Below are 26,229 nucleotides of genomic sequence, written 5' to 3'. Positions count from 1 at the left end.
CAGTTAGAGACCTGTCTAAGTAATATAGAGAGACCTTGTCTCTACAAAAAAAATTTTTTTAATTAGCAGGGTATGGCAGTATTTGCCTATAGTTCTGGCTACTCGGGAGACTGAAGTGGGCGGATCGCTTGAGCCCAGGAGTTTGGTACCACTGCACTCTAGCCTGGGCAACACAGTGAGACCTTGTCTCTAAGAAAAAAGGAAAAATATGAGGGCCGGGTGCAGTGGCTCACACCTGTAATCCCAGCACTTTGGGAGGCCGAGGCGGGTGGATCATTTGAGGTCAGGAGTTCAAGACTAGCCTGGCCAATGTAGTGAAACCCTGTCTCTACTAAAAGAAAAAAAAAAATACAAAATTTAGCCGGGCATGGTGGCGGGCCTGTAATTCCAGCTACTGGAGAGGCTGAGGCAGGGGAATCACTCGAACCTGGAAGGTGGAGGTTGCAGGAAGCCAAGATCGCACCACTGCACTCCAGCCTGGGTGATGGAGTGAGACTCTGTCTCAAAAATAGGTGGTGGTGGAATGGGGAGATTTCTCCAAACAGCCAGATTTCCGGCGCCTCTGCAGACTCAGAAAACATGGCAGCTCAGGAGCCCTGATGGCCGTGATGGCCGTTTCCTGGAGCCAAGAGTGTGCAGCCCCTGAAGCCCGCCATTCCCCAGGGCTCCACGGTCCCCACCACTCCCTACTGCTTCACATCCACCTCGCTTCCCTCTTCTGCCTCTGCCTGGCCCCTGTAGGCATTGAGTCTGTGGTCCTTGTTTAGGGCAGCAGCAGCAAGTCCCATCTGCCAATAAGCAACCTCCGCGGGCCTGACACTGGCTGACTTGTCTCTTTTATCTCAAAGGGGCATCGCCCTGCATTTGAGAACATCTCGACAGACTCCCCGCCACCAGGAACGTGCCTGCTACTTGACAGAGCCAGGGAGGGAGGATTGGCTGATCTGGGGTTTGATCGGCCCCCAGGAGATGGGAGGCCCAGGCTCCAGCTGCGGTGGAGGACAAAGGGGGCTTGTTTCGGTGACAATGGTGCCTTTCAGGAGGGAGGAGGTGGCTTTTGTTAAGGGGGAACGATGAGTTCAAGGGGTTCTGACTTATTCTGGCAAGTTTCTCCAGCTCTACAAGAACTTCTAGTGCTCTGGGCAGCTGCGAGGGGTCAAGAAACCACATCCCCAAATCCAGCGGGTGAGTCTCATTCCTTTGCTGAGTGGGGGCCTAAAATGGGTCACTGTGGCTGCCTGACAAAGGAAGAGACTGATGGCTGACCCTTAGATGTGGGCTAGGGGACTGTAATTGATTTCCCTTCACATTTCTGTCAGCAGGAGGAGTAACAGGAGGCCTAAGTGGGAATTGTGGTGTTCAAAGTCAAAGAACATTAACCTGAGGATAACTCTGGGCCTCATTAGCACCCCAGCCTTCTGATGTTTTCTCTCCACAGACAGGATCTCAGAGAGAAAGGCTTATGGGAAGCTGCCCAGGACTGACCTGGCACATGCTGGGAAAACCCCTCGGTGCCAGGGCAGGAGGCAGAGCATCTGCGGCTCCTCCCTCCCCATCACAGGGGGTAAGGAATACAGCAGAACGGGAATCGGGCGCCTTCATGCTGCTGTTACTGCCCTTGGTTCTGGCTTCTTTCACTTGGAAACCCCAGGAGGTGGGCATTGCTGTAATGCATGTGCTACTGACCAAAACAGGCCAAAGCTCAGCGAGGGGTGGGATCGCCTAAGGTTGCTCAATGCCTACGTGGTGGAGTGAGGATCTGAACCTCCATCTTTCATGCATTAATTCATTCTGTCTCTGGATTCCCCTGAGGCAGACCCTGAGGCAAGGATCCATGTGTAAGTAGCTTATTTAGACAGAGCAGAAAATATCAATGGGAGAGTGAAGAAGTGAGACAAGGCAGGGAAGGTGGCTCATAAAGGGTATGTTATGAAGACAGCTGCTCCTGTGGGCAACTAGAGCTTAATCCCCCCAGGGAATCTGGAAGCCAGGGTGGAACAGGCGTCAGAGTGACTGCACCAACGGGGCCAGGGAGCTGGGGTATTTATACCCCAACTTCCACCAATGTTGGTTGAGTGCTGCTCCTGGGGGTTCTCTATTTCTCTCTGTATGGGTGGTAAAGTAGGCCCTGGAGGCCAAAAAAAGAATCCTCCAGGAAAGAAATCTCAATGCTGCCATTCAGAAAAGCAGTCAGCATGCCCTGAAGTGCTAGGGCAAAAGGGTGGAAGCAGGCACGGACACATCTACTCCATAACTTGCCCAACAAACACTGTACAGGGTCCCTCCTGGGGGACCGATGCTGAGCCAGACACGGGGCATGTGCAAGGGAACCTGACCCACCAGGTCCTAGTAGCTCTGTGCTATGAGGGAAGGCAAACAGGTAATGTTTCCAAGAAAAAAAAAATCAAGCAGGGACACATTCTAGGAAAAAAATAAGAGAGAATTATTCATGGCCCCTGGAACAGCTATTTTAGAAGGGATGTTTAGAGAAGGCTTCTCTGAGGAGGTAACTTTCTAACTCCTAAACCAAACGTGCCTTTTTAACTCCAGCATTAACATAACACTGAATAGTAACCCGCAGGGAGATAGCGTGCTGCCCTCAGAAGTAGCTCCAATTTAATAAATTATTGCATTAAAAAGGAACAAACTATTGACACACACAACAATATGGAAGGATGTCAAGGGCATTACACTGAGTAAAAAAACCTCAGAAAGGTTACCGACTTTAGTAATGATATCAATGCTATATAAACGGTATGATTCCATTTACATAGCATTCTTGAAATGACAAAATGTATGTAGAGGAACAAATCAGTGGTTTCCATTGTCAGGACTGGGCTTGGGGAAGTATGGCTGTACAGGAGGAGCCCAAAGGAACTCCTTGGTGGTGATGGAACTGGTCTGTATCTCGATGTCTGTATCTTTAGAGAGAAATCTATATATGTGATAAAATTGCATAGAACCATATACATGTACACACAAGTGAGTGTATGAAGGTCTGTACATTATACCAATGTCAAGGTCCTGGTTTTGATTATGTACTACAGTTACATAGGATTTACCACTGGGGAAAACTGGGTAAAGGTGTATAAGATTTCTCTGTTCTTTTTTTTCAAAATGGAGATATAATTCACATAGCATAAAATTCGCCATTTTAAAGCGTTCAGTTCAGTGGTGTTCACAAGGTTCAGTACATTCACAAGGTTGTGCAACCATTACCATTATCTTCTTCTAGTACATTTTCACCACCCTCAAAAGATACCCATGTTCATTAGCAGTCTCTCCCCATTCCTGCCTCTCCCAGCCCCTGGCAATGACTAATCTACTTTCTGTCTTCAGATTTGCCTATTCTGGACATTTCATATAAATGAAATTATACAACACAGCCTTCTGTGTCTGGCTTCTTTCACTTGGCATAATGTTTTCAAGATTCATCCAGGTTGTAGCATGTAGCAATACTTCTTTCCTTTTTAGGGCTGAATAATATTCCATTTTGTGGAAATACTACATTTTCTTTATTCATTCATTGATGGACATCTGGCTGTTTCTACTACTTTTTGGCTATTCTGAATAATGCTGCTATGAACATGCATGTACAAGTTTTTTGTTGTTTTTTTTTAAATAAACGTATGTTTTTAGTTATCTTGGGTATATACCTAGGAATGGAATCGCTAGGTCATGGGTAACCCTACATTTACCTTTTTGAGAAACTGTTAAGTTGTTTTCCACAGGGGCTGAGCCATTTTACATTTCCACAAGCAAAGAATGAAGGTTCCAATTTCTCCACATGCTCATCAATACTTATTTTCTCTTTTTTTTTTTTTTTTTTTTTAAATACAGCTATCCTAGTGTTTGTGAAGTGATATCTCATTGTGGTTTTGATTTGCATTTCCCTAACAACTTATGATGTTAAGTATCTTTAATGTGCTCACCAGCCATTTGTACATCTTTTTTGGAGAAATGTCTATTCAAAGTCATTTGGCCATATTTTAATTGGGTTGTTCATCTTTTTGTCATTAGGGTTTTTTTTCTTTGTATATTCTGAATATTAGACCCTTATCAGATATACGATTTGCAGATATTTTCTCCTTTTTGTAGGCTGTATTTTTACTTTCTTGATAGTGTCATCTGAGGGAAAAATGTTTTTAATTTTGATGAAGTCTGATTTATCTTTTTCCTTTTTTTGGTTGCTTGTGCTTTGGATGTCATAGCTAAGACTTCATTGACAAATTCAAGGCTATCAAGATTTACACCTTTGTCTTCTTCTAAGAGTTTCAAAGTTTTAGCTCTTATATTCAGGTCTTTGATCCATTGAGTTAGTTTTGCATAAGGCATATGGTGGAAATTTACCTTCATCTTTTCGCATGTGGAAATGCATTTGTCCCAAGGCCATTTTTTGAATGACTCTGCTTTTCCCATTGAACGGTCTTGGTATCCTTGTTGGAATCAATTGACTATAAATCCATGGGTTTACTTCTGGATGCTCAATTCTATTTCATTGATCTATATGTCTATCCTATGCCAGTACCATGCAGTCTTTATCACTGTAGAGTTGGTAGTATGCTTTGAAATTGAAGTGTGAGTTCTACTTTATTCTTTTTCAATAATATTTCAGCGCTCTGAGTCCTTTGAAATTCCCTATAAATTGTAGAATCAACTTGTCAACTTGTACAAAGAAGTCAGCTGAGATTCTGATAGCAATTTTGCTGAATCTGTAGGTCATTTTGGGAAAGTATTACCATCTTGACAATGTTAAGTCTTCTGATCCATGAACATGGGATGCTTTTCCAGTTTCTTAGATCTTAGATTTCTTTCAACAATGTTTTGTAGTTTTCAGAGTATACATTTTGTACTTCTTTTGTTAAATGTATTCCTAAGTATTTTATTCTTTTGATGCTATTGTAAACATAATTGTTTCTTAATTTCATTTTCCCTTGTAATCCTTTTTACTTCTGTAAGGTCAATAGCAATGTTCTCTCTATCATTCTTGATTTTAGTAATTTTAATCTTCTCCCCCATCATTTTTTGGTTAGTCTAGCTAAAGGTTTGCCAATTTGCTAATCCTCTCAAAGAACCAACTTCTGATTTCATTGACTTTCTCTATTGTTCTTCTGTTTTCTGTACTATTTTACAACTTCCTGTGAGTCTAAAATTATCTCCAAATAAAAAGTTTAAAAATTGTAAGCTTAAACAACAACAACAAAAAAAACTGTAAGCTATGTTTCCGTTTAAAAAAACAAAAATAATATGTATGGCACATTTTTATGTATTGGGGATATAGTGTAAACAGGACAGACAAGAATTTTCAGCTAAACTGGGGAGACATAATATACATGTAAACAAGATCATTTCTTACAGTGAGATGTGCTCTGAAGAAATGAAAAATGGTGATGTGATAGTGACCAGGGTGTGAGGGAACGGGACTCCTCCAGATCGTTGGGTGAGGGAAAGTCTTGCTGAGAACGTGATATTAGGGCTGAAATCTGAATGTGGAGAAGCAACGTGAAAAGCTGGAGGAAGAGGGTTTTGGAGAGGTAGGAATGAGGTTGGTGGGTTGGAAGAAGAGAGGGCAGGCCCAAGGCTGCTGGAGCCTGGGTGTGAAGCAGGGGTGTGTGAAGCAGGCAGAGGGGGAAGTGGAGGCCTGTTCACAGAGAGTCTCCAGGCCATGGGAAAGCACCTGGGCTTTATTTCCAAGGGTAACCAGAAGTCACAGTGGACATGTTTTAAGTAGGAGAAGGGCACAATCATATATATATATACACACACACACACACATACACACACACACACTCACATATATATATATACACATACACATAAATATACATACACATACATGTTAATTTTTTTTAATTAATTTTTTTTTGGTAGAGGTAGGGTCTCACTATGTTGCCCAGGCTGGTGTCAAACTCCTGGCCTCAAATGATCTTCCTGCTTTGACTTCCCAAAGTGCTGGGATTATAGGTGTGAGCTACTGTGCCCAAATGTACCATCCCCATGATTCAATTATCTCCACCTGGCCCTGCCTTTGACAAGTGGGTATTTTTACAATTCAAGATGAGATTTGGGTGGGGACACAGTCAAACCACATCAATCCCCAATACATGAAAAGTGTAATATGTATGTGTATGTATACACACACACACACACACACATACATATTATTATTATTATTATTATTTTTACTTTTTATTTGGAAATAATTCTAGACTCATAGGAAATCCATAATATCCTAGGGCAGTCAAGGAAGATTGTGGTACATCTAAGCCAACAGCAATGCTGGTTACTGAACAAGAAATACTGGAGGAAGAAGTGATGTGGGGAAGAGGGCAGGGGAATCAAAACTTAAGTTTTAAATCTCTAAGCTTAAGTTTTAAATGGGCTGGGTATGGTGGCTGATGCCTGTAATCCCAGTGCTTTGGAAGGCCAAGGCAGGAGGATTGCTTGAGGTCAGGAGATCGAGATTAGCCTGGGCCACATAGTGAGACCCTATCTCTACAAAAAATATAAAAAATTAACCAAGTGTGGTAGTGTGTGCCTGTAGTTCCAGCTTCTTGAGAGGCTGAAGTGGGAGGGTGGCTGAGCCCAGGAGGTCGAGGCTGCAGTGAGCAATGACTGCACCACTGCTCTCCAGCCTGCGCGACAGAACAAGGCCCTGTCTCTAAAAATAAGAATAATAATAACGAAGTCTGAGATGGCCAGGAGAGATCCAAGAGATGTCAAGCAGGAAGTTGACATTCACGTCAGAAACTCAGAGGGGCAGGCAGGGCTGGGTGTATAAATCTGGAGTCATCTTGAGGCCTTGGGCTGGGATGCAGCCAGTAAGAGACACGGTGCGGGCACAGAAGGGAGGAGTTTCCATAGAGGCTGGGGCACTCCCACATTTTTTGAATGCCCCAATTCAACTCCACTGAAGCCTTTTCTCTTTCAAGCCCAGCCTCTGCTTCTAGGTACCTCGGCTGTCGGGTGGGCTCCATTAGCCATGCTCTACGGCCTGAGGCAAGTGCTTCTTCCTCACTGCATCTTGTTTTTTCTCATTGATGAAATGGGGAGAGTCATCCCAAGGTTCATGTGAGGGTTAAACGAGGCGATGCACCAGGCTATGGCTGCCACACGCTGGTGCAATTAGATGGTTCTGAGAGGCAGTGTGCTCCGGTAGCCCCGGGCCTGGGACCCAGGATGCAGGGAAGCCCCGCATCAGGGAAGAAGGGGGAATCCAGCGTTCCTGCAGATGAGCCCAGAGACCCAGCAGCCCAGGGTGACACAGCTGCCTCATGTCCCAATCGCAGGGCCAAAAAACAAAAACCTCAAATCCACCAAAACTGTGGGTCATCACATGGCAAAGCGCCCCAGTCTCTGCTAAACAGAAGAAAGGGAGAGCAATCATCAGAATTGGTCCCCATCAAATCCAACGATGCTTTTTATTGTCCCTAGTGTGCTCTGTTCTGGAGAGCAGGCTTCCAAAATGCCACTGCTTTCCGCAAGAGCAGGGTAGGGGAGGGGTGGCGAGGGCTGGCCCAAGTCCCAGCAGCAAGCATGGGAGCCTAAAGACTTGAATCTGGAGGCAGCACAGGGATAGGCCAGGCCACAGCGCCCAGGCGGCCGTTATCCACAGCTCAGGGACTGCATCTTTCGAGGGCTGAGATCACAGAGCTGCTGATCTAGAAGGGGACTCAGACCTACCCAGTCCAAGCCTGGGGACAGCTGTTGCTTCTTAGCTCTGTAGCATCCAGCTTTCTTTAAGTGGCGATCTTGAATTTCTTAATTTTTATTTTTATTTGTGACATACATTACACATTTTCTAAGCAATCTTGAACTCCTTCAGGGAGAATCCCTTCCTGGGATTGGCAGAACAGGTTTGTCCATCAGCCTTCCTTTCCTGAGACTATTTCCAGCAGAAGCTGGTGAGGACAAACCAACCAGCCAACCGACACCGCCGAGGCATCTCAATCACGGTTGTTGTATGAACTAAGGGATTGCAGCTTTATCCTTTTCTCCATCTCCCCTTCTCATTTTGTTCCCTTCTCTGAAAGCAGCCCCCAACCTTGAGTTATGACCCAGTTTAGGACGTAAGTTAGTCATGGTTTTGGATGCCATGGAAGTGACCACTCACACAAAGGCCAAAACAGTCAACTCTCTAAGTAGGACAGCACAGTCTCCCCCAGAACCTCAAGTCCAAAGAGAAGAATCTTTCCAGAAGAATCTCACATCCTCCTGTTTATCTCCCACCCCCAAAAGAAGACCACACCCGTGGTGGCCAGCATTCCAGGATGCTCCCTAAAACCCCAACTTTCCCACAAAGCCCATCCTCTCCCGGCCTGCATGGCAGTGAGTACACTAGCTACTCAAAAGACTTGAAACACACTTACTTTTTAAACATGTGCTAACTGAGCTGGACTTGGTTTCTGCTGCTGGAAATCTAAGAATCCTAAAAGATGATTGACCCAATCTCCCATTTTTCAGCAGGCAGAAAAATCCACTCTCAGAGAAGGCAGGTAAGTTGCCGAGGCCAGAGTCAAGACCAGAATCTGGGTCTCTAGAACCAGACATTTCAAACACCCCTTTTCTTGTTTCCTCTTCTTTAAAATGGGAATAACACTAACTACTTTTCCCAGTGGTATTAATACTATTAATAATAATAACAATAACAGCAAAGGCTGGGCATGCTGGCTCATGTCCGTAATCCCAGCACTTTGGGAGGCCGAGGTAGGAGGATCACTGGAGGCCAGGGAAACCAGCCCAGGCAACATAGTGAGACCCCGTCTCTATAAAAAATTTTACAAAATTAGCCAGATGTGGTGTTGTGTGCCTCTAGTCCCAGCTATTTAGGAGGCTGAGGCAGGAGGACAGTTTGAAACCAGGAGTTCGAGGCTGCAGTGAGCTATGATCACGCAATAACAACATCTTCTCAGGTCTCTGAGGAGATAATTATGAACAAAGCTGAGGCCCAGCATAGCAAAGATGATGTGGCTGGCTACTCTGGCTCAGTTTAGCTCACAGTCTCTTGTGTCCAACTTGCAAGTTGCAGGAAGAAAAAAATGCCAGTACCCTCCCCCATCTTTCTTTTTGTAAATTCTGTTGTTTGTTTGTTTGTTTGTTTGTTTATCGAGACAGAGTCCTGCTCTGTCGCTCAGGCTGGAGTGTAATGGCACGATCATGGCTCACTGCAACCTCCCCTCCCAGGTTCAAGCGACTCTCCTGCCTCAGCTCAAGTAGCTGGGACTACAGGTGTGTGCCCCAACGCCTGGCTAATTTTTGTATTTTTCGTAGAGACAGGATTTCGCCATGTTGGCCAGGCTGGTCTTGAACTCCAGGCCTCAGGTGATCCGCCCACCTCAGCCTCCGAAAGTGCTGGGATTACAGGTGTTGGCCACTGTACCTGGCTCTGTTGGATATTTAAAGGAAAGAAACATTTAACGTTTGTGGAGTGTGCACCTCACGACCTAGGGCAGCAGGGTCCTGAGGGAGTGTGGGCAAGGGTCCTGGCCCAGGCTGCCCGATATGAACTTGGCTCCACTACCTTCCAGCTGCATGACCTTGGCCAAGTCAATGCCCTTCTCCAAGCTGTAGTTTCTTCAACTACAAAGAACAACCATTAACCTTAATGACTCCTGAGGTCCAGTGTTTGATGGTGACTGGAAAACTGCAAGGTGGATAAAAGAAGGTGAATTGGCTCCCCCAAGAAATACCCACAGAGCAGGGGCTGGGAAACAGCTTAGGGAGAGAGTGTCTGGGGCCTCTGCCAGCACCGCTCCCTCAGGCTCCTCTCCAACTTTGCCCAAATGAATAACTCTGGTAGATTTATTTAATTTTTTTTTTTTTGAGACAGTCTCATTCTGTCACCCAGAGTGCAGTGGTGCAATCTTGGCTTACTGCAATCTCGGCTTACTGCAACCTCTGCCTCCTGGGTTTAAGTGATTCCCCTGCCTCAGCCTCCAGAAGTAGCTGGGATTGCAGGCATGTGCCACCACGCCTGGCTAATTTTTGTATTATTAGTAGAGATGGAGTTTCACCATGTTGGCCAGGCTGGTCTCGAACTCCTGACTTCAAGTGATCCACCCGCCTCGGCCTCCCAAAGTGCTGGGATTACGGGTGTGAGCCACCATACCCGGCCTATTTTTGGTTGTTTTTAGAGACAGGGTCTCACCCTGTTGCTCAGGTTGGAGTGCAGTGGTACAATCACAGCTCACTGCAGCCTCAATCTCCCTGTGCTCAGGAGATCCTCCCACCTCAGCCTTCCAAGTAGCTGGAACTACAGGCATGAGCTATGATGCCTGGCTACTGTTTTGTGTTTTTTGTAGAGACAGAATTTTGCCTTGTTGCCCAGGCTTCTTGTTGTCTTGAACTCTTGACCTCAAATGATCCGCCTGCCTCAGCCTCCCAAAGTGCTGGGATTACAGGTGTGAGCCTCCGTACCTGGCCAGATTTTGTTGTTCTTCTCCTCCCTCCACTCATACCCTTAACACAGATTTATCAAGGGCAGAGAAAATGCATGGGAATACACAGCCAAGAAGCAATCCAGTGTCCCCTCTACTCACAGCTAAGTTCCTGTTGACGAGGCGGCCCAGCTCCCCAGGTGTGGCTGTGTTCCGGATATCCACGTCGTGGGGGGACACATAAAGCTTTGTGTCATTCAGGTCAAAGAACTCGACTTCTGTGAGACCCACCCACCACGAGTTGCCCCAGTTGGACAGGATCTCCATGGTCACGTAGATGGCATCTTTGATCTCATCTGCCCTTGTTCTCTGTTTGTCCTTAAAGAAGAGAAAAATAACACCAAAGGATTAAGTCATGACAGGCTTGAATTTGGCTCTACCTCTGCTACCACTGCCTTCAAAAAGTTAGTTAACCTTCAGTGTCTCAGTCTCTCCATCTGTACAATGAGGATAAGAATAGCACCCACTACCTATGGTTATTCCCCTGATCAAATGAATTCATACTGTAAAGCATTCAAAAGAGAGTCGCTGTGTAACTGGCACTGTGTGAGCATTCTGTTTGAGAGTTTAGAAATACATAAAAATGTCTAAAAAGCATTGAATTCTGCCTAAGCACGCACATCTCTCCCCCACTACTCAGTGTTCGGTACCCAGAAGCTCGTCACGACATCTGCTGAGCTGAGTAGGTGTTACAGGCTGAGGCTGGGCATGGGGGCTCACGCCTGTAATCCCAGCACTTTGAGAGGCCAAATTGGGAGGATTCCTTGAGGCCAGGAGTTCAAGATCAGCCTGAGCAACAAAGTGAGATCCTGTCTTTACAAAATTTTTTTTTTTTTAAATGAGCTGGGCACAGCGGCACATGCCTGTAGTCCCAGCTACATAGGAGGCTGAGGCAGGAGGATTGTTTGAGCCCAGGTGGTTGAGGCTGCAGTGAGCTGTGTTCGCACCACTTCACTCCTGGGTGAAAGACCTAGTCTCAAAAAAACCAAAAAAAACAAAAAAAAGGTTATAGGCTGAATTTAGCCCTTTCAAATTCATCTGTTGAAACCCTAATCCCCAGTACCTCAGAATATGACTGTATTGGAGATAAGGCCTTTAAATAGGTGATTAAATTGAAATGAGGCTGGGGGGAGGGTGGGTGGGCACTAATCCAATCTAGCTGGTGTCCTTGTAAGAGGAAAGTTGGACAAACAGAGAGACACATCAAGGATGCACACACAGAAAAAGGCCATATGAGGGCAAAGCAAGAAGACAGCTGTCTGTAAGCCAAAGAGAGAGGCCTCAGAACAAACCAAACCTGCCAACACCTTGATCTCGGACTTCCAGCCTCTGAAATTGTGAGAAAAGAAATCTCTGTTGTTGAAGCCACCCCATGTATGGTATTTTGTTATGGCGGCCCTAGAGGACTGATATAGTAGGAAACATGGCCCCCTGGCCTTGGACAAGTCACTTGACATCCCTCGGCCTGGCTGGGGAAGATGACATGACACCATCTATGTGATAATCCTGTCACAGACGTTAAACAGGATATCAATACCTAAGAAGGCCCTATCATGAGCCCCGGCCCTGGGTGCGCTCCGTAAGTGTCTGTTTCTTTCTGTTTCTCTCCTTCATTGGTTTTAATGCCTGCCTCCTTCCTGCGTCGGCTGTCTGCTCTGAGAGCCTGCGTGAATGCCATCAATAAACGGCCACCCTTCGGAATGGCTTCCTGAGGCCCTCCGGGGCTGACTGCAGCACTGGTCGCCACGGATCAGTCACTCACAAAATGGTGCATTCCCCGCGTGCACATGCCCTCTGTTAATTAGCACGGGTAATCTGCAATGGTTCTGTGAGCAGGGAGCCGAGCAAATGAACAGCAACTGTTCCCCACTTACTTTTTTAATTAATAGCCAGCGAGACGTGCTATCGCTCTCAGTGTGTGTTTGGAGGGGCCTTGATTGCCACATGGTGGGAACGTGGATAGGGAGGAGGGAGAGAGGTCAGCTCACAGCTCCCGGATGAAAGACAGGGCCTGTTTTGATCAGCCGGCTCCTCGGAACCCACAGCTTCCTCCTTCTGCTTCACAGCCATGTGGCGTCCTGGCCAAGCCCTCTGCTGCCCTGGGTCTGAGTCCCAGGCATGCAGGACCCTGATAAAGCTAAACTGGCCTAGCTGACTCCACGGGACTGGGAGGTTAATAAGCTTGTGCTTGTGTGGAGCGATCCAGGACCAGGAAAGCGGTCAGTCTGGGGGCTGCTGAAGAAGTAGCACTGGTCACCTTGCTTGCTGGTGGGAGGCAGGAGGGCCAGATGGGAGGAAGGCCAGATGGGAGGCAGGCTGCCTTTCGGAGGGGCTGCTAGAACTCCCACCCAGTGCAATCTGAAATGTGCAAATTCCTCAGCTGTGTTGGTAAATGAAAAAGCTGAAGAATCTATTAACTAAGCAAGTGTCACAACTTGTCTGTTGCTACTCAGTGGCTCCTCCTGCTTCTGTACTGCCCAATTTGGGATCCTGCTTGGCGGTGGGAGGGGGACACTGGCTGGGCAGCTCCTGGCCCCTGTCATTCATTGTCCCTGCTCTTGCTGAGACCACTTGATTTTCCTTGGGGGGAAGGCACGGCGTCTCTTTTCTCAGCCATAAAGAATAGGGGGACTGACCCTTTCCCACTCCAGGGAGGGGCCTGACTGGTCCAAGGAAGCACAGGCAAGCACGCTGGCACAGGTCAGTGCAAGCACGCCAATCACAGACTTACATGGTGAGAAACGGGCTTCCCTCCTGACAGTGGAGTCTGATGACACAGGGGTGCAAGGTAGAACCATTCTAGCTATTTGGGGACCATGAGGAGGGAGCAGAGATGGGACTGAGCTGCAGGTGGTGGGACTGAGCTTTCCACTGTGCAGACAGAGGGGAAAGACACAGTGGGAGCTGCTGGATCAGGCCCCACCTGGCCCTCCCTGTGTCATTTTCAACGAGAAGAGTCTGTCATTTTTCTTCTCTTTGTTGTATAAGTCAGTTTGCCCTGGATTTTCTGTCTCCCGTAATATAAGGAGACTTAGCCGGGTATGGTGACTCACAGCTGCAATCCCAGCACTTTGGGATGCTGAGGCAGGAGGACTGCTTGGGCCCAGAAGTTCAAGACCAGCCTGGGCAACACAGCAAGGATTCATCTCTACAAAAAAATTTGTTAAAAGTAGCCAGGTGTGCTGGGGGGCCACTGTAGTCCCAGCTACTCAGGAGGTCGAGGCAGGAGGATCGATTGAGCAAGGAGTTCAAGGCTGCATTGAGCTGTGATCACACCCACTGCACTCCAGCCTGGGAGAAACAGCAAGGCCCTATCTCTAAAATTAATTAATTAATTAATTAAAATAATACAAATGAAGAAACTATTCCATGCAGTGGGGACCCCAGCTTTGATTTTTCTCGGTGAACTCTCAGCGGATATTTGCTGGTCTCTCCCTGCACTGAGCCGCATGCTCTCAGAGACCTTTCCTGTTTCATCCTCACAGTGGCCTGTGGGGCATGGATTATTGACCCTATTTGACAGCCAGGACCAGACAGCTTAAGAGGCTTGTCTAAGGTCACACAATCTCTCAATGAATGCCACAGATTCAAAGCTGGAACTCTAGTCCAGACCAGGCCAGCTCAGGGGCCTTTCTGCTCTCACAGGATTTTATATGTGGCTTTGGGAGGACTTCGCATTAAGTCCTCACTGGCCAGTAGTAACATTGGTGAGCACCATACCAAATAATACTAAGAATGGCTTGGGTGAAGGTAGGGGCAGAAGGATGTGCTGGGACACACACCTTTCAGCACGAAAGAAAATGGAGGCCGGGTGTGGTGGCCCGTAATCCCAGCACTTTGGGAGGCCGGGTGTGGTGGCCTATAATCCCAGCACTTTGGGAGGCCAAGGTGGGTGGATCACTTGAGACCAGGAATTAGAGACCAGCCTGGCCCACATGGCAAAAACCCATCTCTACTAAAAATACAAAAATTAGCTGGGCATGGTGGCGCATGCCTGTAATCCCAGCTACTCAGGCGGCTGAGGCAGGAGAATAGCTTGAACCTGGGAGGCAAAAGTTGCCATGAGCCAAGATGGCGCCACTACACTCCGGCCTGGGCGACAGGGCAAGGCTCTGTCTAAAAAAAAGAAAAGAAAAGAAAAAAAATTGAATCGCTGTTAATCCTAGCACTCTGATGCCCCAGTTCCCTTTTGTATTTTGTGTCCTAGCTCCATCAGCACACTCATATGGCCACATCTTTGTGTGGTTGTTGCAATCCTATTGGACTTAAAGATTAACATCACCTTTTACAGTTAGGCTGATATCGCTAACGTTTCTTGTCTGCATCGTCTCGTAATGACAGCTTCCATCCTTTTATACTACTGCATCGTGCTGATGTATGATACTTTTCCTGATTAACTCCATTGTTATAAGACATTTAGGTTTTTAAAAAATGTCTTCCCTACTTCCAATAATTCTGTAATAGACATCTGTGTGCCTCTAGCTTCTTAGTTCTGTGGGGTGATTTCCTTAGATAAGGAAGCGGGATTGTGGGGCTGAAACACTTTGAGAAGTGTTTCTCAGGCTCTTCCTAAGGTCAAGCATTCTGTTTTCCAAGAGGGTTTTACCTGTTTATACAGCTGCCTGCCACATATGTGTGGCTGCCACAGCTTTATTGTAACCTTGCTAGCACTAGAGGTTATCCTCAGAAATAATTTGTCAATTCAGAGAGCAAATGGGACATTTAGGTTGTTGTAATTTGCGTTTCTTGATTGCCAGCGAAGTTGGACATTTTCCTATGGGCTTTCATGCTATTCATGTTTCCTCTTGTGCAGACCGGCTTCTCTCTGCTGAAACTTCTGGCCCACATCTTCCTTTCTCTGCTCCTGCTCTTCATCATATATACCTCTGTGTGTCAGGGATGGGGGGAGATGGAGACACAGGCAGAGAGATGCTCATTTAACCACTGTCAGAGCAATCCCCACCGATGCGAAATGACTGTTCTGAGGGAACCATCCTGAATGTAGAACTGAAAATCAAGTCAAGGCTCTCACCTCTGCGTCTGATACTTGCTCCTTGGTTGGTGAAACCACCCTGCCGAAATGGGCAGAGTCACTTTCGACGGCCTGGAGGACTTTCAGAAGCTTCTGCTGTTGTCTGAAATGGGATTTGGTTTTAGCAAACAGGTAGTAGTAAATGATACACAAAAGAGAACATTCCCATTAAAAGTGCCACACTGACATTTCCTTCTCGGGAACAGGAAATGAAGAGGAAGTATGCACTCTGTATCCAGTTCAAAGGCAAGGGCAGGCTTGCTGTTTTTCTCCCTTTATAAATGGCTATACAATTAGCGATGGAATCAGAGCCCAGCTGGGGACACACTGCTTGGGGCAAGGCGGCCAGCTGACCTCCCTAAGCTTTGAACTTGAGAGTCAAGAGCAGTGGTCAGCCGAACTAAGGCCTACGGGTCAAATCCAGCCCACGGCCTGTTTTTGTACAGCCTGTGAGCTAAGAACGGTTTACATTTTTAAAAGGTTGTACAAAGAAACAACTATAACAACAACAAAACCAACTGCAAAGCATATTTACTATCTGGCCCTTTACAGCAACAATTTGCTGACTCCTGGGCTGGAGATCTGCTCTGCTCCTCTTGTTCCTGAGGACATGGCATTCTAAACCCAGCAGAGCATGCCTTCATCATTTGCAAACATGCCCACATGTGCAGTTTAAGGCTGGGTACCCCCAAGACCCTGAAGCACAAAGGATCTTGATGCCGAGGAAAGAAGCATTTGGCGGAGTGCATGCTGCTTGTAATAAAACTGCATCAGATGTAAAATATCCTCATGGCCCAGCCTTTTCTTTCTTTCTTTCTTTTTTTTAATTTTTTTTTTGAGATGGAGTTTTACTCTTGTCGCCCAGGCTGGAGAGCAAAGGCACAGTCTCGGCTCACTATAACCTCCCCCTCCGGGGTTCAAGCAATTCTCCTTCCTCAGCTTCCTGAGTAGCTGGGATTACAGGCACGCGCCACCACACCCAGCTAATTTTTGTATTTTTAGTAGAGATGGGTTTTCGCCATGTTGGCCAGGCTGGTCTCGACCTCCTGACCTCAGGTGATTTGCCCTCCCCGGCCTCCCTAAATGCTCGGATTACAGGTGTGAGCACCGCGCCTGCCTGCAGCCTTTTCACGTGCAGGGGAAACTGCGAGTTCTTATTATGGCCACGATGGTACACAGCCCTGATTTCTATTTGGGGCCTGGAGAGTCTTAAAGGAATGGATGGCGGTGCCTTTAGCCTATTCAGTTTCCCTGTAAGTTATAACAAAGGGCTCCCTCTAGGTGGACGAGGACCTGGAGGGCACACAGCTTGGCTAGTGAATTCCTTCTTCATGCAGAAAAGCCACCACCCCCTTTCTGGGCTGATGCAGCCCCAGGCCAGGCCCTCAGCTTAGTAACCAGCACACAGGCTGGGTTTCAGCCCCTTCTCGCCCCTCAGCCAGGCACTTTGCACAGTGCCCAGCATGCACAGCTGCCTGTGCACAGCGGCCCTCGGAGTGTGCCTGTGTGCCATGGCATGCCAGAAACTACAGGCTCAGCCTGGCACATCTTTCTGAAGATCTATTTTGTCTGAAGACTAGAGGGAAGGCTTTATTTTGATAATAAAACCTGACAGTTCCAATAACTGCTGCTACACATTAATGGAACAGAATGCTGAGTTTGGACAAACTTTTAATAGAGAAAAGGAGCTTCGAAGGACGCTGCTGTGGGCCAGCCTCGCCCCCTAGACCAGCAGGGGAACAAGTTTAACGCCCTGTGCTGCATGGGGTATTCTACTGGAAACCTGGAGAAGGTTCAAGTTCTACACAGATTGGGGCCAAACTGACCAAGATAAGAGCTATATGCCTAAAAGAAATCAAGTCAATTTGAATGCTTTAGAGCTGGAGGGGGAGACAGAGTATAGTCTAAAGGAATCATTTAACAGATTTGGGGCCAGGCGTGGTGGCTCATGCCTGTTTGGGAGGCCGAGGTGGGTAGATTGCTTGAGCCCAGGAGTTGGAGACCAACCTGGGCAACATTGTGAGACCCTATCTCTACAAAAAAGTACACAAATTAGCTGGGTGCAGCGGCACATACCTGTGATCCCAGATACTCAGGAGGCTGAGGCTGGAGGATCACTTTAACCCAGGAGTTTGAGGCTGCAGTGAGCTGTTTGTGCCACTGCACTCCAGCCTGGGCAACAGAGCGAGACCCCATCTTAAAGAAAGAAATAGGGGGTTTGAAAAAACATAGGAAAAGCAAAGAACCCTCATGAAGAAGATCCCTATGGCTGCACTCCTAAGGAGTTTTGGGTTTGGCTTCACCCTTGGTAGTACCTGCTTCCCAGAAGTCCAATTCTGTCCATGGCCTGGTTGATGGCTCTGGCTCCCCCTGCTGCCCCGGCCGGCTCCTGAGTGGTGGTCGCCGTGGTGATGGGAAGCAGCTGAGGATGGGAAAGGTTTATTAAACAGATGTCTCAGGCAACACTCCTGGCCTAAGACACAGCAGGGTCATGGTCAAGGGCAGGCATGCTTAGGCTGACAGTCCCTTTGTATAAAACAGGAACAGGAATGTGAGGGTGACAGCAACTGCCTGAAGCTTCTATCTAGAACCCCTCACACCATCTCAGTTTCTGATGACCAGGGTGCTCCTAGGAAACAACCCACTTCGATGAGCTACTGGAAACCTTCTCTTATCAAAAAGCTTCACTGGCCGGATGCAATGGTGCATGCTTGTAACCGTAGCATTTTGGGAGGCTGCGGGAGGAGGATCACTTGAGCCCAGGAGTTTGAGGCTGCAGTAAGCTATGGTCGTGCCACTGCACTCCAGCCGGGGTGACAGAGTGAGACACTGTCTCAAAAAATAAAAAAAAAATCCTCTCGCCATCTCAACTGAGCCCCTGTTCTGGTTGTACAAAGCAAGCAGACTCCATGAAGAATTCCAGTAACAGCATTAGGCCCTTTCATTTTTAATTCTCTGAGCCTTTTCCCCTTCTTTTTCATTTATCATTGACACTAGAAATGTGCCCTGCTGTCTATTTGCAGAAGATTTTAGTCCCCGGAATCTCTGTGGGTCAGGAATTAGGTCATCCAGAAATTCCGGACCTAGGCAGTTACTGCAGGCCTGTCAGAAACACAGGCTAGCGGCAGACGAGGATGATGAGAACTGGCAGGACGAGTGGCAGCAATGCAAACGACAAACAACTCTGGCGCTCTGGGGTGCGACATGCACACCCTGTGCCGCTTGGGCTCTGTCTCCCTCTGCTTCTCCCATCCCCTCTTCCCTGCCTCACAAAGGGCTTCTTCCCAATCCTTGATCAGGCTGGGCTCATTCTCACCTCAAAGCTTTTCCCCTGTTCCTTCCACCTGGAATGCCGTTCCCTGTTGTTGGTGCCTTCTGAACAGGCAGGGCTCAGCTCAGATGGGACATGCCTTCCAAGGGGCACCCATGACCACCCTGTCAGAGGCAGCCACTGCCCTATACCCTGTCATTCTCTCACATATTAGCAGCTGTGATTGTCATCGCTCTCTGATGTCACCCTGTTTATGAATGGTTTTATTTGCTGCTGCCTGTAAGCTGCATGGGGCCAGGGCTCATCTGTCTCAGCTGCCTCTGTATTCTAAGCACATGGCACAGACCTATGTATGACCAAGCAAAGACAGTCCTGGGCATTTTATTAATTCACGTCCTTATTTGTTGGGACCAAATTTGCTGAGATATACTTAACTGACCTAGATAGATACAGATTAAAAAATGTATTTATTCAAGGTACTAAGATCTGTTTTTCATTGTCTTGTCAATAAATAGAAATATAGGCTGGGCGTGGTGGCTCACACCTGTAATCCTAGCAATTTGGGGGACTGAAGCGGGTGGATCACTTGAGGTCAGGAGTTCGAGACCAGTCTGATCAACATGGTGAAACCCCGTCTCTAGTAAAAATACAAAAAATTAGCTGGGCATGGTGGCAGGTGCCTGTAATCCCAGCTACTTGGGAGGCTGAGGTGGGAGAATCACTTGAACCCAGGAGGCAGAGGTTGTAGTGAGCCGAGATTGCACCACTGCACTCTTGCCTGGGCAACAGAGTAAGACTCTGTCTCAAAAAATAATAATAATAACATAAATAAATAAATAGAAATATAACAACAGTTTGAGTCAGCAGGCCTGGGTGAGTTCTGGCTTCGACTCGTGACTTTGGGTAAGCCACGCCAGCCCTGGTCTCCCTATCTGTGAAATGGGCAGCATGACACCAGTGCTCAGGGCACACAGTGAGGACCTGGTGGGACAGCGTGAAGGAAAGCGCCCTGGAGGCCATCAGGTGCTATGCACATGCATGGGGCTTTGTCATTCATCTCTGCCTGGCACTGACCTCAGGGGTCTCTTCCTTCTCCTCCAGCAGACTGGTCCATGGTTTTGCTGGTGGTCCCTCTGCATCCTGTAAGGATGTGATCACATGATGTGACGTTGGAACAAAGCCTTCACTCCATGCTGTTCACAGAAAGATGAGGGCACAGAAAAGGGCAGGGACCTTCTCAAGCTACCATAGATGTAAAGTTCAGGGGCAAGGTCAGAGGTCTGGGAACACACACAATAGGTGCTGCTTGATGGATGCCCCAAAGAGCAGCCCCAAGATAGAGCCTGGGGAACAACTGGTGCTGGTGACAGGGCCCTGGGCTTGCAGGCGGGCAGACCTCGGCCACTTCCAAAGATGTGATCACCCTGTCCTTGAGAGAAGCAGGCCACCTTGCTTCTCTGTACCAGTGGCCACATCTGTGAAGTGAGGCAATGAAACCAGCCTGCCTATTTCAGGGCTACAGAGAGCATCGAGGGGGACAAACTACAAAAAAGGGTTTCAACACACCAAGTCACACACCAAGCTTCTGGGAAAGAATGTGTACCCCAAGCTATACCCAACGCCTCCAGCTCCCCAAGGTCCCTGCTCCACCCACCATTTATCCTCCTATTGGCTGCTCAAAGCTGAAGGCAGCAGCTGGAAACTCAAATCCCTGTAGGTCCAGAGAGGCTCTGTGAACAAATGAAGTGGGCCAGGGGCAGGACAATAGGAAGCAGTGAGGACTATGGATGCCTGAAGGGTCCATGCTTGGGAATGAGACCTTTCCTGGGAAGCCAGAGCTTGTCGTTGACTCCATTCTTCACTGACCCACCTGTTTGCAACCCTGCTCTAAGGTATCCAGGGTTTGCAGGGAAATCAGTGAGGATTGGAGGCTGATTAGCACCCAGTTTAGGCTTTGTGAAATAGAGTCAAAAGAAGGCGGAAGTAATGGGAGCCATAGCAGGTCAGTGGGTGACTGTCTGTGAACAGTGGAAACACGGATGAATCTGGGGTCAGCGATACCCACTACACCTCTCTCTTCTGCCCACCTGCTCTTCTTAACTGCAGCTCAGACACTGCCTAGTCCAGGGAGCATCCCCTGGTTCCTCGCCCCGCCCGGAGCGCACCTGCAGTGGGCTGGCCGGCTGCTCAGCCTTTCTGCTGAGGGGCGCCCTCTGCAGGGCCGCGTTCTCCACCTGGATGGCTCGGAGCACAGCAGAGGCTTCTTCCTCTGGGTCCTCAGCCTCGCAAAGAGTTTTGCGGGTTGCAGACAGGAGTCTCTCTCGCCGGCTTCCAGGTCCTGAGGGCAGAAGACAGGGGGACGTTTCTTTAGATTATATTCTCGGAGTGCAGCTCAAAATCTATTAGACCCCAATTGAGGAACATTCTATAAAACAACTGGCCTGTAATCTCCAAAAATGTCAAGGTCATAAAAGACAAAGAAAATGGTCCCAGATTACAGGAGACTAGGCAGACACGGCTGAATGCAGTGGTGGCCCTGGGGGCACTTGGTCCTGGGGAGGGAGCAGCGCTGTAAAGAACACTATTGTGGCAACTGGGAAAATTCAAATACAGTCTGTGGCTTAGACAGTGGTATTCTATTAATACTAAATATCCTGAATTTCATTAGTGTACTGTGCTTATGTAAAATGCCCTTGTTTTTAGGAGATACATACCACAGTGTTGAGGGGTAAAGGGGAATGATGTCTGCCACTTAATTCCAAATAGCTTACACACACACACATACACACACACACACACACATGCGCACATACGCATGCACAGGAGTGAAGGGGAATGGTGTCTGCAACTTCATCTCAAATGGTTTACACACATACATGCACACACACACATGTGCATGCACACACACAGTTTGGGGTAAAGGGAAATGATGTCTGCAACTTCATCTCAAATATTTACACACATACGCGCCCTCTATTGATCGATCTAGCTATCGTTATGTAATTTAATTTACAGATCAATACATGATAGCGGGCATACACATAAGTGTGTGCATAATATTTCTGTATATATAAATATATAATTTTTGTATAATTATATATCTTTGTATAATTATATATAATTTTTATATAATTATATATATAGAGAGAGAGAGAATAAAAAGCAAAAGCAATTGGAGTAAAATGTTAACTGGTGAATCTGGGTGTGTGGGTGAAAGGTGGAAGTGTCAGTGTACTAGCCTTACAATGTTTCTTTAAGTTTAAAATTGTATCAAGACATGCAGCCAACAATCACATGAAAAAATACTTGACATCACTAATCATTAGAGAAAAGCAAATCAAAAATCACAAGGAGATACCATCTCACACCAATCAGAATGGCTATTGAAAAGTAAAAAACTAACAGATGCTGGCGAGGTTGAGGATTAAAGGGAACGCTTACACACTGCTGGTGGGAGTGTAAATTAGTTCGGCCATTGTGGAAAGCAGCATGGCGATTCCTCAAGGAACTAAAAACAGAATTACCATTTGACCCAGCAATCTCATTACTGGATATATACCCAAAGGAATATAAATCATCCTACCATAAAGACACATGCACATGTATGTTCATCTAGCACTATTCACAACTGCAAAGACATGGAATCAACCTAAATGCCCATCAACAGTAGACTGGATAAAGAAAATGTGGAGGACAGGTATGGTGGCTCATGCCTGTAATCTCAGCACTTTTGGAGGTCGAGGTGGGTAGATCACCTGAAGTCAGGAGTTCGAGATCAGCCTGGTCAACATGGTGAAACCCTGTCTCTAATAAAAATACAAAAATTAGCTGGGTGTAGTGGCAGGCACCCGTAATTCCAGCTACTTGGGAGGCTGAGGCAGGAGAATCGCTTGAACTCAGGAGGCAGAGGTTGTAGTGAGCCGAGATCACACCATTGCACTCCAGCCTGGGCAACAGGAGTGAAACTCTGTCTTGAAAAAAAAAAAAAAAAATAGAGAGAGAAGAAGAAGAAAATGTGGAATACTATGGAATACACCATGGAATACTATACAGCCATAAAAAAGAATGAGATCATGTCCTTTGCAGCAACATGGATGAAACTGGAGGCCATTATCCTGAACAAACTAACATGGGAACAGAAAACCAAATATCGCGTGTTCTCACTTATAAGCTAAACAATGAGAACACATGGATACTAGCACGGGAACAACAGACACTGGGGTCTATTGAGGGTAGAGGGTGGGAGGAGGGAGAGGACCAGAAAAATTACCTATCCGGTACTATGCTTATTAGCTGGGTGATGAAATTATCCGTATGCCAAATCCCTGTGAAATGCAGTTGACCTACAGAACAAACTGCACACCTATTCCTGAAACTCAAAGTTAAAAAAATTGCATCAAAACAAAAAGTTATTTAAAAAATTAACTTTCTTACAGAATACCTGTAAAGAATAATATATAATGTTAGGAAGAGGGATGGGTATTTTGCAATATCATTGCTCTTTTCTGTTTTGCTTTTGCGCAGGTAACAAGAATTACAAAGTAATAACACCTCAATTTAAGAAAACAAGTATTGCAAAGTTGCAGTTGATTCTGGAAGTTCCCATGAATGGAAAATTGGTTTTATAAAATACACAGTGATATAAAAGAAGCACCTAATAAGACTAGGCAACTAATAAAATAAATTGTGGTACACCCACCCAACAGAGTACAATGAAGCTCTAAAAAGAAAAGAATACTAAAATATCTGCAGATAAAATTATATGAAGGCTTTGATTTGCTTCCTAAAAATCTGGGGAATGGGTAGGGGTGATGATGAAATGAACTTGGCTGTAAATTGATTATTGCCAAGGGTGGGTAATGGATGGATACATTGGGGCGGGGAGGGGAGGTCACTGTAACATCCTCTCAATTATTTATGTTTGGATTTTTTTCATACTAAAACATACTCCATTAAAATATAGAACTGCTCCAAATATTTCTTTGGGGTGCTTAAAGAGAGTTTACCTACTGAATCTCAACCCTTGGGGAAATATTTATCTGTGCCAGGCTCTGTTCTTGGCACTGGTGACACAGTAGTGACCAGAGAAACCAAGTCCCTCACTCACACAGTGAGAGACCATAAGCTGGAGAAATAATAAATTTAAAACACAGTGTTTGACGTGGAAACTGACATGAAAAACCACGCAAAGCAGATCGGGGTCAGGGAGATCTGGAGTGCGGGTATCAGGCGCAGAGAGAGCCTCGCAGATGACCAGGGAAGTGTGCTCCAGGCACCAGCGCAAAGATGGGAGGCGTGTGATGTGTTCTCGGAGCAGCCAGGTACCCACGGGGCTGGAGCGGAGCCAGCGGGGGTATAGGCTGACAGAAGGACTGAGAGGGGTTGGCAGAGGGCAGGTCATGCAGGGCCTTGGAGGGCACTGGAAGGCCCATGCTCTGAGGGAAATGGGGAGCCACTGAGGAATTCAGAGCAGAGGAAGACCACATCTGATGTAGGTACAGAGTGGAGAAAAGACTAAAAGGAGGTAGGGGCGAAAGCAGGGAGATGGTCAGGGGCTACTGCAGTTGTCCAGGCGACAGGAGGCAACAGTGGTGGACAGGACACAGAATGTGGTCAGATTACGGGTATCTGCCAGAGACAGACCAACAGGACTTCCAGCTGTGGATGGGACAGGAAGAGAGGAATTATGGGTGACTCCATGGGTGACAGCTTGAAGTGGAAGACGTGACTGCTTTCTGCTGAGCTGTGGAAGGCTGTGGGTGGAGGAAGTCTGGGAGGAGCAGAGGGCTCAGTTTGGGACAAACTGGGTTCAGGATGTGAGTGTGGCACCAGAACAGAGCTGTTGAATTGACCTGTGCACACAGGAATCCAGAGTTTGAGAGAGGGCCTAGGCTAGAGATGTAAATTAATTAATTAGTTAATTAATTTATTTACTGTGGCAGGGTCTCCCTTGTTGCCCAGGCTGGAGTGCAATGGCACAATCTCGGCTCACTGCATCCTCCACCTCCCAGGTTCAAGCAATTCTTGAGCCTCAGCCTCCCAAGTAGCTGGGACTACAAGAACATGTCACCACGCCCGGCTAATTTTTGCATTTTTTGTAGAGATGGGGTTTCACCATGTTACCTAGGCGGGTCTCAAACTCCTGGACTCAAGTGATCCACCTGCCTCAGCCTCCCAAAGTGCTGGGATTACAGGCATGAGCTATCATGCCTGGCCTGGAGATGTAAATTTAACATAGGCAACTGGATTGGATCATTTAAGGGTACCAAAGATTGGTATTCATGCTGGCCTATAACAAACTAATGAAATTTACAGGTATGACGTCTTGGGGGATCTGTGTATACTTGTGACCTGGTGCAAGGCTGGCTGAAAAACAGCATGCTTCCCTTCTCAGGACCTTAGCAAACCATCGGCTGTTGATTATTAAGGGTTCCTGTTGAAGCACTTGACTTTCTTGCTACGCCCCATTAGAATGCTGTGTCTGAATGTTCGGGTAGCAACATCAAGAATGTCACTGGCAGGAGAGGGCAGGAGACACCCGGAGGCTCTACTGGGCTGCTTTCTAGTACAGCCAGGCACTGGGCTGATGGGGATGGCGGGTTTTTATGGGAATGCTAACCTAAAACGAAGGAATAGCAAGTTCTGCCAGGCACCCAAGAAAGGGGCTGTGAGTGCAAATGCCCCAGGGACCATCTTAGTGTCACTGAATGCCAGGGGCCGAGTGCCACTGAATAGAAGCCACCTCCCAGCTCCAGCCAATGTTTGCCTTGTAGGACTGCACTCCTAGTGTTACCAAATGCTTTTTTTTCCCCCTAAGAAAAGCTAGCATCTGAAATTTATGTGAAATCCCCTGAATTTTATTTGTTCATAACGTCTTCCAGTTTTTAAGAAATGTCGTGAGGGCCAACAGAACCCACCGGCTGTTCTAGTACAGGCCAGGGCACGTCCCAGCTGCTCCCTGAGAAGGGTCAAGGCACCTGGAGGAACCTCCACAGCACCTGTGGATGGCTGCTCTGTGCAATAAACATCAAATGGGGCAGGGCGCAGTGGCTCACGTCTGTAGTCCCAGCACTTTGGGAGGCTGAGGCTGGTGGATCACCTGAGGTCAGGAGTTCAAGACCAGCCTGGTCAACATGGTAAAACCCCATCTCTACTAAAAATACAAAAATTAGCCAGGCATGGTGGCGGGTGCCTGTAATCCCAGCTACTCGGGAGGCTAAGGCAGGAGAATTGCTTGAACCCGGGAGGCAGAGGTTGCAGTGAGCCGAGATCATGCCACTGCACTCCAGCCTGGGCCACAGAGCAAGACTCCATCTCAAAAAAAAAAAAAAAAAAAATCAAGTGGGCCATTTTCAGACTTTGATGTACAGTCTCTTGTCATCATCCCTGATGCTGCTCCTGAGGACAGAGAGGTAAGGAGCTGCCAGACACGTGAGCCAGGGATTCTGCTCGCCCACTGGAGGCTGCTTTGCCCTTCTCATCTATCACTT

The 26,229-nt window shown here is 47.1% G+C and overlaps 1 protein-coding gene and 1 long non-coding RNA gene across 9 annotated transcripts in view; one reads left to right on the top strand and one right to left on the bottom strand.

Annotated features, from left to right (window-relative positions):
• Nucleotides 1-26,229, bottom strand: part of KATNI (katanin interacting protein) — a 233,051-nt gene that overhangs the window by 61,602 nt on the left and 145,220 nt on the right. For 7 of the 8 annotated variants that reach the window (XM_011710206.3, XM_011710197.3, XM_011710205.3 and 4 more), the window contains 5 exons: nucleotides 20,905-21,077; nucleotides 19,814-19,879; nucleotides 17,784-17,890; nucleotides 15,469-15,571; nucleotides 10,539-10,754 (listed from right to left, as the gene is read on the bottom strand). In XM_011710206.3, coding sequence (XP_011708508.2) covers nucleotides 10,539-10,754; nucleotides 15,469-15,571; nucleotides 17,784-17,890; nucleotides 19,814-19,879; nucleotides 20,905-21,077 — 665 coding nt within the window. The remainder of the gene's footprint in view (nucleotides 1-10,538; nucleotides 10,755-15,468; nucleotides 15,572-17,783; nucleotides 17,891-19,813; nucleotides 19,880-20,904; nucleotides 21,078-26,229) is intronic. The other variant, XM_011710198.3, reaches the window with a different exon arrangement.
• Nucleotides 869-15,469, top strand: LOC139359855 (uncharacterized). The gene is made up of 3 exons (XR_011616365.1): nucleotides 869-1,185; nucleotides 8,464-8,495; nucleotides 12,503-15,469. It is a non-coding gene; the product is annotated as an uncharacterized lncRNA (long non-coding RNA).

The sequence above is a fragment of the Macaca nemestrina genome, chromosome 18, assembly GCF_043159975.1.
Source record: "Macaca nemestrina isolate mMacNem1 chromosome 18, mMacNem.hap1, whole genome shotgun sequence".
In the NCBI taxonomy this organism is placed as follows: domain Eukaryota; kingdom Metazoa; phylum Chordata; class Mammalia; order Primates; family Cercopithecidae; genus Macaca; species Macaca nemestrina.
This window is presented reverse-complemented; position numbering and strand designations above follow the sequence as displayed.